The sequence below is a fragment of the Vulpes lagopus genome, chromosome 19, assembly GCF_018345385.1.
Source record: "Vulpes lagopus strain Blue_001 chromosome 19, ASM1834538v1, whole genome shotgun sequence".
In the NCBI taxonomy this organism is placed as follows: Eukaryota; Metazoa; Chordata; class Mammalia; order Carnivora; family Canidae; genus Vulpes; species Vulpes lagopus.
In genome coordinates this window covers 42,467,079-42,480,686 of record NC_054842.1, presented here as the reverse complement: position 1 = coordinate 42,480,686, position 13,608 = coordinate 42,467,079, and the positions used below count along the sequence as shown (strand labels likewise).

General features: G+C 36.7%; 1 protein-coding gene across 1 annotated transcript in view; it reads left to right on the top strand.

Moving 5' to 3' along the window:
- The first annotated feature begins 581 nt into the window (after nt 1-581).
- The window catches only part of PLSCR5 (phospholipid scramblase family member 5), a 28,674-nt gene continuing 15,647 nt past the window's right edge, over nt 582-13,608 (top strand). The window contains exons 1-3 of the mRNA XM_041733703.1: nt 582-689; nt 6,105-6,171; nt 11,441-11,604. Of these exons, the coding sequence (XP_041589637.1) occupies nt 6,159-6,171; nt 11,441-11,604 (177 nt within the window). The 5' untranslated portion in view covers nt 582-689; nt 6,105-6,158. The remainder of the gene's footprint in view (nt 690-6,104; nt 6,172-11,440; nt 11,605-13,608) is intronic.

Below are 13,608 nucleotides of genomic sequence, written 5' to 3'. Positions count from 1 at the left end.
AGAAGAAGGTCCAAACCAGAAATAAAGTTGTTGGTGACCTCTATTCCATCATTTTTTGTAGTTAACGTTCCACGAATGCCCACGACCAGTCAGGACCTGCACCGGGCACCACCATCACCAACAAAAAGAATGTACACAAATAACAAAAACAGGCCTTCTTTTTCCACTCCCATCCCATGTAGTGAAGCAACATTCTCCGTGTCACACAGGACACATCCCACTCTTGTAGCTACTGCTTAGCAGAGCATGCATTTAAATGTGGTCACATTTTCTGAATGAGCTAGCCCATAAACAGCAACAGAAGAAAACACTAAACATGCACTATTGAGCATAAATTAACTCTCATGTACTTTGCCTATATGTTTAATGTATATTTATCTCAGTTTCTTGGAACTATGCTCTTGGGGGGATCTGAGCTTGCAGAAGCTTATTTTCAATGCTGGGAATGCAAAGAAGATGTGCTGCAGAAAACAATTGGTGTCCTCTGGCTGGCACTGAATTGCAGCTGCCCTGGCTGTGCGGGATATGGCTGCTGTCAGTGAAAGCAGTTGTATGCAGCGCACTGCTGGGCTGGCGGCTGCAGCGACCCAAGGGTTTGGTGCAGGATTTTTGGTGATGTCAGGGATGCAGGCAGATGCTGGGAGGACAGAGTGACCACAAGGAGCAAGGTGCAAGAAGCAAGGCACAAGGTAAGTATATGTAAAATAATGGTAGAAATAAACAGATTTTCAAAATGGCAAAGTAGTTCTTGGTGGGGAGGATTGAGGTCTCTGAAGATTTTTCACATTTTTAATTCTCCTTAATTGACTTAGCAGCTTCAATTTCTGTCTATCCATCTATCATCTATCTCTATCTCTCATCTCTGCCTCTATATCTCCCCCCCCCTCAGATACAAGCATAAACATACCACCTGAAAGACACCTAAATAAATAGTTGTTGATATGTCATATGTTTGTACAAGTTTTCTGCTTGTAATTTCCATCTATTTCTCTAGTAATATCCCTGGAATGAGCCAAGAACCTCTCAGAATACCACCCCCTATTTTTAGACTCTTTAAAGCAAAATACCATTAGGAACTATTAAAAGTTTACATTATGGCATAACAGATCAGGAAAATACCTGAAGATAAAGCACAATAAACACAGAATACTTCAAAGGACTCCATTCAGCTTAACTTAGTCCTACCTAAAGAAAATGTATAAGACTAAAATTTATACAAACTAAGCTTCTGCTTCTGCCTCGGGCTTTACAATCTACTGATTATGGGATACCATTTGTCCCATGGAGTCTGTCCACGATCCTAAATTAGGAGTCCTTTCCATGTCATCTTGGTAAATGGGGATCCTTCTAGATTTGTTCCAGAACCAGCTTTCTCCTACTTTCACAGATTCTTCTCTGTATCCAGAATTCTTGCCTTTTTTCCTAATCCTTTGGATAAGTATCTTTTTAAATGTGCAGAGTGAGAGGGGGTAAGAAATCCATCTTTTACTAACAGCTAAGAGGCATGATCCAGTTTACTATCCTTTTACTATTTAAGAAAAAATATCTTAATAGTTATTATTTCCCTTTTTTAAAGGAACAGAGGAAAGAAAAAATTAGATGTGTATGAAACAAAGAATTGCTCTTTTGAATGATGCATTATTAATTCCAATTAGTTTCACTTTTCAGAGAGAGGATGAATTACATCATTTTATTTTCAGGAGGTTGTAACTTACTCTTAGCTTAGAAAATAAAAATATTTCAATCCTGTATTATGATACTTCAGTGGAGTACTTCAGTGGAGTATCCCCCCAAAATGGGGGCCATATCATTACATCTGAATAGACTCTATAATGCTACGCACATAGTAAAAATTTAAAACAAGTTTATTGAATGAATGCATAAAGCATTGCACCAAAAGGACAGATTTGAATAAGTTAGTAAAGAAATGCACTTTAAGGGATGCCTGGGTGGCTCAGTGTTGAGCATCTGCCTTTGGCTCAGGTGGTGATCCAGGTGGGTAGAGGGAGAAGGAGAAGCAGACTCCCCACTAAGCAGGGAGCCCAGTGGAGTGCTTGATCCCAGGAGCCTGGGATCATGACCTGAGCCCAAGACAGACGCTTAACCCACTGAGCCACCCAGTCACCCCCATGGATGCTGCCTTCTTATAAATCAATATTTGGGAGCCCCTAGTTAATTACCCACTCTACTGACCAGACCAGTGTTGGAAGGGGTATACGGAAATGGGAACACTTACCCATTACTGTTGGGCATGTAAATTGTTACAAGCACACTAGAGTTCAATTCTCCAATGATCTCCAGTGATAGCAATTTTTTAGTATTTGCTTAGTACTTGGTAAATTCTGCAATGATGCTTAGTAAAAATGAGACTTTTCATACTCCATAAGCCAGCATTTTCATTTCTGGATATTTACCTTCAAAAGACCACAATATATGTGCATAATAACCTTTGCCTTATATAATGGAAACAATTTAATACTTATTAGAAGGACAATGGGCAAAAGTGTAATAAAATAAAATATAATAAAATGTATATGCATTATATCCATAAAATATAATAATAGGGAGCCGCTAAAAGCAAATGTAATATTATGAATTATAATGAATTTTAGAAAACACAATTTCAAGTGAATAAAATGTGTTTTGGAATTACACTTCAAAAATATTAATATAAATCAATAAAAACAAATAATTCCCTCTTATTCCATATAAAGGTATATATATGATTATATATGTATACAGATATGTATATGCTTATATGTGTATATATTTAATTTTTAGGAACACATAATTTTATAGTAAAACCAAAATAACCATGAAATATTCCTGAAGCTAGTTATTCTCAATGCTTGGTCCTTGGTCCTGCCCTAGACTCATTGGCTTATACCTTATTCCATTTTCCACCCTTTCCCCAGCAGATGCTGTCTGAAACATAATGCTGTTTTGATCATAACAGGGAGCTTATCTGCCACTAGACAGATTTAAATAATTGGCAGTCTCTCCTTTTGTTACTGAGAGACCCTATTTTGGTGAGCCTCTTCAGACATGAGAATTTGAGTCCAGTATCTAACTATTAAATATTTAATTTGATTCTAAGGGAAAGTTTTAAACGAGGATGTAATATTGAATAAACCTCTTCAGGGAAAAGTTCTAAACAAGGATGTGGATATTGAATAAACAGATCTTCGGGAAGAGCTGTGATATGTCCTCCTGCAGAAAAACCATGGGTAGAGGGTAATTGTAGTGAAATTATGATGCAGGTTTTTTTTTCCATTTTTTTTTGGCTGGATCTGAAGTTGGGGGTGGTTAAAGAGGCCCTTCTTTTAGAAGGGACAAGGACAGTCAAGACATAACATCCTGAGAAAATAAGCATGCCCAAGCAACAGAGCTGCAGAGCAGAGGCTCAGGAGAGGGTTGTACCCTGTGCAGGGGGAGGCCCGTTGACTTGTTTTCTAATACTTATTTTTAAGTCTCTTTTTCTGTACTGATCCCACTGTGTTTTCAAGCCCTGGGTTGTGGCTGTTGGACACACCCACCTGTACCAGCTATATTTCACGGCATCACGCCAGTGGACCAGAAAGGTGCAGCCTGATGGCAAAAGGAAACTGATATTGATGCTGCTTGAAACAGCCCAGAGTTTCATAGCACACAGAGAGGTGGACGTGAGAGTTCTGAGGGCTGAAAGGAGGTCCAGGTGCTTTCACTGAGGCAGCAGGTGCAAGGAAAGGGGGGAGGGGGATTGAGGGCAACTTGCAGCTGGAGTTGAAATGACTGACAGCAGCAATGTCAGCAGGAGAGGAGGCGAAGCCAGCTCTTGGAGCAACACCACTTGGCTGTAGGAGCACTCAGCAATAGGACACTTGAATCTCCCATGGGTCCATCAGGACAGTTTGTGAGCCTCTCTTTGAGAAAGGCTGGGAAACGGAAAGGGATGGAGGGAAGGGGAAACCTCAGGTTGGTATCTGCTGAGCCTTTGAAAAGAAAAAGCAATATTAGTACTGTCTTTGGGAGGACAGAAGGAGAAAGTTTAAAGAAAGAAATGGCAGTTCCTACACTACACCAAGTTAGATGGCCTGGAAGTTCTCCCTTACAGGTTAAATATTGAAAGAATCCATTAGTCAGTCATATGGCCATATCCACATAGACGGGTGATTGGCCTGCCAAAATACATGTTTTTTTAAAGATTTTATTTATTCATGAGAGACACAGAGAGAGAGAGAGGCAGAGACATAGGCAGAGGGAAAAGCAACCTCCCTGAGGGGAGCCTGATGTGGGATTCGATCCCAAGACCCTGGGATCACGACCTGAGCCAAAGGCAGTTACTCAACCACTGAGCCACCCAGGTATCCCCCCAAATACACAATTAACTCGAAATTGGTGCTCTGTGGAAAGTCAAAATCAACAGGTCCATTATGACCATAATTTAAAATATCAGGTTTGGAACACCTGGGTGGTTCAGCGGTTGTCTGCCTTTGGCTCAGGTTGTGATCCTGGGGTCCCGGGATGAGTCCCATATTGGGCTCCCTGCATGGAGCCGGCTTCTCCCTCTGCCTATGTCTCTGCCTTTCTCTGTGTCTCTCATGAATAAATAAATAAAATCTTTAAAAAATGAAATATCAGGTTTGATAGTATTAATAACAATTTAGTTCCTTCGGAATAAAGTTTTTTCAAATGCCCAAGACAAATGCTAAGAAATCCAGGAAACATATAATTTAGTTAAAATGTTAATCATATTAGGAGCCTGCATGGCTCAGTCAGTTAAGCCTCCAACTCTTGATTTTGGCTCAGGTCCTCAGGGTCTTGAGATCGATCCCCTTGTCAGCTCTGTGCACAGCAGGGAATCTGCTTGAGAATTTTCCCTCTCTCCTTCTCCCTCTGTCTCTCCCCTTCCGCCCCCTTGAACACACACACATGCTCAATTGCTCTCGCATTCTCTCTCTCTCTCTAAAATAAGTAAGTAAATATTTTTTAAAATGCTAGTCATATTTATTCACCTTTTCTGCAAATGACATCAGCTAATGGTAGTTCTTCAACCCCAAATACTTCAAAACAAAAGCAACAATAAAAAGAAATATCTCTTTGCCAAATAAGAATATAAACTTTTGACTATCAACAACAACCTGTGAGGCTGACTTTATAATTTTTCATTATGCTCTATGGCTTATTAGGCCACTTAACTATTTTTAGAAGTAGACAATGTTGCTTATAATGCAGTATATCTTGCAAGTTCAACCTTTGCAAGTCATGCCATCCAGGGCAATTGACTTGGGGAGCAAAATCTCCATGGTCACCTGGTCACCTGCATTTAGAAAGATGAGCTATCTAGTCAAGGTGACAGTGCCTTCTCTTCCCCCTCAGTATGCAATGCAGTTAAATATCACCTGTATGTTCTCATTAACTTTGCAAGATTATTGAATGTTTGTATTTTCATATGTCTCTGATTCATCAAATTCAATTAAAAACGAAACTATAGATTTATTTGTTACATAAATAGTAAGGAATAATTCCTGCTCCTTTGCTTTTGGGGGAGAGAATGTGAAGAAATCTCAAAAGAAGAAAAATATTGAAGTTTGAACATTTTTGCATGGGCACCGGGTGTTATGCTATATGTTGTCAAATCAAACTCCAATATATACAAAAAATAAAATAAAATAAATAAAATAAAAATTTTGAACATTTTCAAAATATAAAATACTGTATTTAGAACTGTCAGAAACTTACACAGGACAGAATAATGTATCATAGACTCTGACACAGAAGATCTGAGCATTTCTGATGTAATAGCAAATGCAAAGGTATATATTCCAAGAAATAAAAAAAAACAATAAGTGAAAACAAGACTCTTAAAATGAGTGTTGCACATTTTCCTTTCCTGTTTTTATTATCTCTAAATTGTTCCTTCAGCTACCAAGAGAGAGGATGCTTTGAGTAGTGTTTACCTTTGGTGATAGCTTCGTCTCCCCCTGTTGTCCAAAGTGATAAAATACATCACTCTGGAAACAGTAAGGCACTCCCTCCCTCTGTTATTTGTAAGCTGACATGAAGTAGACAGACACCTTCTGAAGTTTTATGCATGCTGTGTTTTTTCTCCTTGCTGCAACAAGAAAAGCCTGTTCTTTTAACCTGGCTGCCTTTGAAGAAGTGACTCAGACATCTTCATGGCCTCTAAAGGTAAGAGTAAATATAGCCAGCTAATAAATTTGTCCTTATTTATGACTAAAAATATTCAGTGGTAGGGATGTTACAATCAGTGAGATTGATACTTTAAAACCTGTCATTTATCACTTTTTGAACACTGGAATTTTTAACTTCAAGGGACTGTTCCATTAAATTAAAAAAAAACTGTCTGATTGAATGTAAAAGTTAAGATATAAACAATGTTTTAGTTATCATGAATATAAATATAGTGAATTAATAAGAAAAGCTGTATAGCAGAATTTAGAAGGGCAATATTTAATGCCAAACATAAGGACAGGTTGATATTCCAAGTTTAAAGGGATTTAAAGAAAACTTTTCACGCATAAGTTAAAAAGTGTTAAAGTATAGCTCAGTCTTTTAAATTTGTTGTTTAAAATGTGTGATACATCCATTTATCATAAAGAATTCAATGTTTTATTGATAAATTGTAATAAATTTAATAGACTAGAAGTAAATATTGCTGAATTACGAAGCAAAAAACTTCCAAAACTTCTTTGATAGTCAATTATATATATAAAAAAGCAAACAGAAAATAAGTATTTTAAGTAAGCAGATTAATTAGGGAGTTTGTGGCGAGGGGAGCTGGGAATTTATCCCTCAAATTTGTGAAATTGCATAAATATCATTAGTACTCTCTGACTTTAAAAAAATTTCTCAGAAGACCAGAGATATGGTTGTTTTTGAAAGTAATGGGTTTCAGTCTCACTAAAAACACTTGTGGAATTATATAAAAATGAAATTATAATGTGTTTCATTCCATTATCAGACCAAACCATTAAACTCTAGCCTATAATAAAAAGTTTTAGCATGCAGGATTATGATTAGTATAATTGGTGGAAACCTTTTAACCTAATTACAAATAGGATAATAGAGTCCACCAATTTAAAATATCCTAAATTAAATTAATGAAACATTCAAAGAAGCATGTAGGTTTATTTGCTTTCTTTATTAAAACACACTTTTGGATGTGATTTAATATGGAACAAAGGAGATAATCTTCATTTTTTTTTCTTCAACATTTAATGTACACCAGTCCCTGAGTGTCACAGGCAAAGCTCAAACCAATTGTAAAATATATACATGAAACAACAAAATCATGAATTTTAATATATGTGTGCCTTATTTTTACATTTGAAGGTGAACAAAAAAATCTTGACAAGTCTTTTCTTTCATTTAAGACTGACACTAACACTTAATCCAAAACACTTCAACACTTTATAAGAGTTACAGCAACAACTGTAGCCTGTAAGGTAAAGAGTTGCCGAGTATGTGAAATATTTATAAGCTAGTTATACATTTTTAAAAGAGTAGATAGAAATTCAAAGCCAGATAGAAATTCAAAGGAGTTCCTTCTTTATCTGGTGGTCTGAGTCTTTGAAGAAACCTGTGACTGGAAAGCAATAGTAAGATCAAAATATGATTAATCTACCAAAAAGGCAGTGATGTTCAGTAATGATAAAGAGTCACTAAACTTAGAGGCAAAACTTCAGGTGGAAAATTAATACTACTGCAACCTACTCAAATTATTTAGTGAGCAAAACATCTGTTAGAGACTCTATTTAGAGGAAATGAAAATGAAGCTTCCTTTGGAATCAGAAGTCTGATTTGAGAGGCAAGTCAGATTATCATCATTATTTACCTAAAACATTCTTGTAGACCGTTTTCTTCAAATATGTTGCAGGACATTATTCGCAACATGATGAAAGTCCTCTGGTCTATGAACTATGTTGATAATTATTATTTTCCCAGGGAATACAGGACAATTGGATATTTCACACATTTTGTCGGCAGTTTAGGCACACAGCACCACTAAACCAAAGGACAGTCTGAATACTGGATGCCATTAGAACTGAAGAAATATTTGTGTGGTCTGGAGTCTCCTGATTTAGTATAAATAAACATAAATTAAGAACAAGTTTGTCAAAAAAAAAAAAAAAGTTGGTCCCAAATTTTAAGTTCAAGAAAGACAGAAGTTTCCAGGATAATCTAAACTGAACAGCAGCTATCTTTAAAATCTGCTACAATATACTGAAATCTCAGAAAAGAAAGCAAGCGGGAGGCACCTGGGTGGCTCAGTGGTTGAGCATCTGCCTTTGGCTCAGATCGTGATCCTGGGGCCCTGGGATCGAATCCCACATGGGCTCCCTGCAGGGATCCTGCTTCTCCTCTGCCTATGTCTCTGCTTCTCTCTCTGTGTCTTTCATGAATAAATAAATAAAATCGAAAGAAAGAAAGAAAGAAAGAAAGAAAGAAAGAAAGAAAGAAAGAAAGAAAGAAAGAAAGAAAGAAAGAAATCAAGTGATATCACAATGACGGTACCAAGAGTTTCCAACTGAGACTCTATTCCAACTTTCAACATGATCTGTCCTGTGCCCCAAATGCATCACTGCTTCTGGACCTGCTGTGAGCTCTAAGGACCCAGAGACCTGGGTCTGGAACGTAGAGCCACTCACAAGACACTCAATAATCTGCACTTTGTAATGGCAAACATAGCTTACAAAAGATAGAGTAATTTGCTAATGTTTCTAATAATAAAATTGACAAGAGAAAATCTAATAATCTTCTGCCGGTTTTTATTAGAAATCGATCCTTATATGTGTTTTAATTGAAAGATAACATGTATAAAATGCATAAAGAACACCAAACTTAAGTTCATGATTTTTAAAAATAAGGTTGCACTTGTATAATTACCAACAAAATTACGATATAGAACATTTCCAGCCCCTCAAAAAGTTCCCTTTTTGGTCAATAGTGATACATCTTCATACCCAGGATGAACTTCTAGCATAACATTTTATCATTACGAACTAGTTTTCCCTAGATCATAATTTTGCCCCTATCTTTATCTGAAAGTCCATGACAGCAGTGCTTTTGGCACTAAACTGAAGAAAGGATTGTTCTGCGTTATTATTTCTAGTTGATGTTGCTGTATGGGTCATTACCTCCTCTCCCAAATCAGACATGGTCTTACACAGTCTTTCTCCCCAGTTTACTGCCTGAGGTTCCATTCAGGCCACCTTCTCCAGAGCAAGAGGAGTACCTAAGCTTTTTGCCTGCCCTGATCTGAGAGGTTCAGGATGGGGCCTGTGGGAAGCAAATCGCTATAATATTATTGGTATGGAGCTCTATTTTGTTTATTTTCTAAAGATTTACTTGCTTTTATTAAAAAGAGAGGGGGGAGGGGCAGAGGGAGAGACAAGCAGATTCTCCACCGAGCAGAGTCCAGGCGTGGTGCTTGATCCCAGGACCCTGAGATCATGACCCAAGCTGAAATCAGGAGTCAGCAGCTTAACCACCTGAGCGACCCACGTGCTCATATATAGAGCTCTATTTTAATGAGATCAAATGACAAGTGTGTTTCCATATGGTCCTAACACAACCATGTCCAAATTCTAAATGTCACAGACCAGTACCAACTTAAACACCTATTGTCATCTATTCCTACAACCTGAAGGTTAAGTAAATAAATGAATCACCTGGCAACTGTTTTTCATTAACACCACACATATACACAAACTTAATGAGCCTATAATTACTGCAAATAGCTTACGTCAACGTCCAAAGGACCAATCCTTGGGAGCCATGTGTTCTTCACCAGTTTATATTTTATTTTTTAATCCCTCTCCAAGAACTCATTCAGGCTTTGCCCCACTAATAGTGGGGAATTTACTATCTCCAAAGGACACTCAGACCTTTCTTCAAATTTATTTTTTTTAGAGATTTAAAAGATTCTGAAAAGCACACCCCCACATACACACAACTTACATGAACTCAGGAGAGACCAAGAGACCATTCTAATCTACTATGAATTATGTAGATATCACTCCAACTTCAGTTTATATACAGTGAGAGTACTTATTTAAATCTGTGTGCAGATTTCAATCTGTTATAAACTTCTTATTGGCAACTGTTTTCCTTGCCCTCCCCATTCATATGTCTTCAGAATGGTGTGAATTATTTGTTTTCATAACGCCCCCTCTAATATTTGAAAATACCTATCACGAAACTTGATCCATACCTATGCTCAATCTAAGACAGCATAGTGTTTTCAAACTAAATGAATGCAAATGTGAGGTCTCAAATAATTATGGATTAATAAGGAAGAGGCATAAAAACTCTGATAGTCTTTGAAAAAAAATGGTATCTAATGAGGGAGAAATCTAAATGGCAATCATGTGAAAAGAAAAAAGAAAAATAACAGTAGAAAGTCAGTAATTTATATTTTTTAAAGAAGATTTTTTTTCATGCATTATTACATCTTATGCATGATACTACACACGGTCCAGACTAATGCAGGATAAATAGCAAATCTCTAAATTTTAACCTAACAGATGACTGAAACAGTAACATTTTTACCTGGCAATACTATAGAAAACAGGTGATTCTCTTTAAAAAAAAAGCAAAGCTAGACATTATAGACTTCTGTAATCACTTTATCTTTTGTAATATTGGGTAAACTACAAAGGGATTCATGCTGTCAAAAATGTTTGGATGCTTTTATACAAAATACTGAGAAATCAAAGCTTCATTAGATATTATACTGCCCTTATGCTCATAGATTAGTTTGAATATTTTCACAGTATATAGAATTAAGCCATGAGTTCCCAAAGTACATGGTCAGAGCAGCAGTATTAAGTCATCTGGGAACTTAATGGATATGCAAATTCTCACGTCTCACCCCTACCCCAACTCCTGAATCAGAAACCCAGGAATCTGTGTTTTAACAAGCCCTCCAGGTGCTTCTGGTATGGCCTGAAGAGTAAGGACCACTGAATTAAACCTAGTCATAGCAGTAGGACTGATAAAAAGAGACAAAATATCCTCAGCCAATACAAGGTACCTTCATAATATTTGAGGAAGGGAGAATATGCCTTGAAAAGCATAATTATGACTCAAAACTGATGTCTAAGTTTATCCTTTTATGAGAAAAGAATATCTAGTTCCTTTTACTATTTCTTTTCCTTTTGGAGTTTGTCATTTTTTAGCTCTTTGAACAGGAGTTTACTTGCCTTCAGAAAATATATTTATGGAATCATTTTTCTTGCCCAATTATCCATCTTCTCACAACTACTACTAGCCATCTTTTGCCTTCCTTATTCTCTGGCTTAGGGTTAAGGGATGGCAATAGGGAAAATGCAGGAGATCATTGACCCTCTGAATTCAGGCGTAACAAATACCGTGAGAAAAACTCAATGAAACGGCCTAAATTTAAATATGGGCTGAGATTTTCATTCTCTTTCAGATGCACAGAACCAAAGAAGTAGAGACTTGCCTGGCTTTCTTCCTGGAGCTCCAGACCCTGACCGCAGCTTTCACATCTCACTTCCCAACCCAGGGAACCAAGTGTGGCAGCCAGCTCTCCCTCTGCCAGGCAGTCTCCCTCCTGGTCTAGAATATTTAAGTCAGGTGTTTTTATCTCTCTATTTCTACACACGCTCGCCCCTTAAAATGAATACAGATTTGGTTTCTTGCTTTTCAACCAAGGTTGAAGGACTTCAGCAAACCACTTATTGAAGTGAGAAAAGCACTGTAAATCATGAAATTATGATAAAAAAAATCTCTATTATTTGGAAAGAAACTTGTTCTCTTTTATTCCCACTTCTATTTTCCTTATTTATTTGGCAGAGTATGACACTAAACATTTTTGATGGAGCTGTTTAGCACATTTATCCTCCTTCTGCTCATTGCTCAAGATACAAGCAAATGCATCCTCAAGGAATTGTCTAACATGTCTAGTCACCTACAGCTATTTAATTAAAGGATATTTATTGAGTACTCACTATCATTAAGACATATAACAAGCATAAAACCTAGTCCCTCTAACCCAAACATTCTGCAACTTAATTGGCATGCAAAAAATGTTGACAAACAGTGCAAGGCTATGTACCAAAGCCAGATAAACACACAACTGTAATGTGTGCAGGTGCATAGAGGAGAGAGAGGTTGTTAAGGATCTAAGTACTCAGGAGAGACTTCCGTAATGATCTGAGAATTCAGCGTCTTCAACTGAATCTCAAAAGGTAGCTATAAATCCAAGGGAAAGCAAGGTACCAAGTCAACCTCATTGTCTTTGATAGTTGCATCTCCAAGCTGATTTGCTTAAAAGATCATATTGGTATTAGATATAGTCATTGGAGGGTGAGCTGTGATTCAAGCCTTATAATAAATCAATCAAGAAATATCATCTGAACCATGTGGCACATAAAGAGCAAATATATATATATATATATAAATACATATATAACAAATATATATATATAAAATACATATATATAACATAGTTGTTGCTTTTGTATTTTATCCTGCAAAAGATTAGAAATACACTAATATTGAGATGTCAGCACATCTGCTGCAATTTGCAGCTTGTTTGGCATTCTTTCAAACTATAAAGTCTATCTCCTTTATCAAAATCAAATCTCTGTGTTAATTCCCTTAAGGTACAAGAGATTTTCTGTTATGCCTGATAGGGTTTAAGCTGCATGCAGCATATGTTCCTGGGAAAATGTTTATAATGGCAGATGCCTTCTCCAGAAACCCACTGGCAGACAAATATACTTCAGAGACTGGCGAGCTCAGGGAGATATGTAAAAGAGCTGGAAAAGCTAACCTACCATCTTCCATCTGCAGAAAGGATCAGCTGTAATAGCTGACTAGAGTTGATTAACTGCTGCAAGCTGTTTGGGAATGTTGTCAGACAAGGTTTTGCCAAGTATAAAAGTGATATACCAGTGCCAGAGGGCTGAGGTTTGATGATCACATATGGTCATCACATATTCTTCTTCCATCCATGAATGATGACACACCCGGAGCCAGATGCTTGACGTGAATACATTTTTTGTTTTGCATTCCATAAATAGAGATATGAACCGACTGGCTTCAGTTCTAAAATGAAGCCAATTTTCCAGACATATACCTTTGGTAATCTCTTTCAGAAAAATAAAAATATGCCACAAATTTGTGACTCTTTTACTTCAAAGGGAAAGGTAATTTATTCACCATAGACTGAAAGAACACTTGCTTGCTCTAAAGCAGTGTACTTATAGCAGGATAAACGAGCATTTTAAATGTCTTATACCACAAGTCTGTAGGAGATAAGCATAAAGTGCATTTTTATGTTTTAATTTTTTCCCTAAAAACTATAAGAATTAAATAAAATCATGAACATTTGAAAATAGTACATTCTTCAATAAACAGGAAAATATACAAAATACAGAAAATCCTTCTAAATTAAAAAAGTCAAAGTAAAAATTTAAAAATTCATCTATTCTCCTTTAATCAAGTCCATCCAATGACTAGTGAAAATCTTGTTCCCATTAACAATTTGAAAATGTTCAGTTATGTAACATGTAAATGCATATATGCATATGTATACATATGTGGATATGTGCATATATTTGCCTGTGCAATATA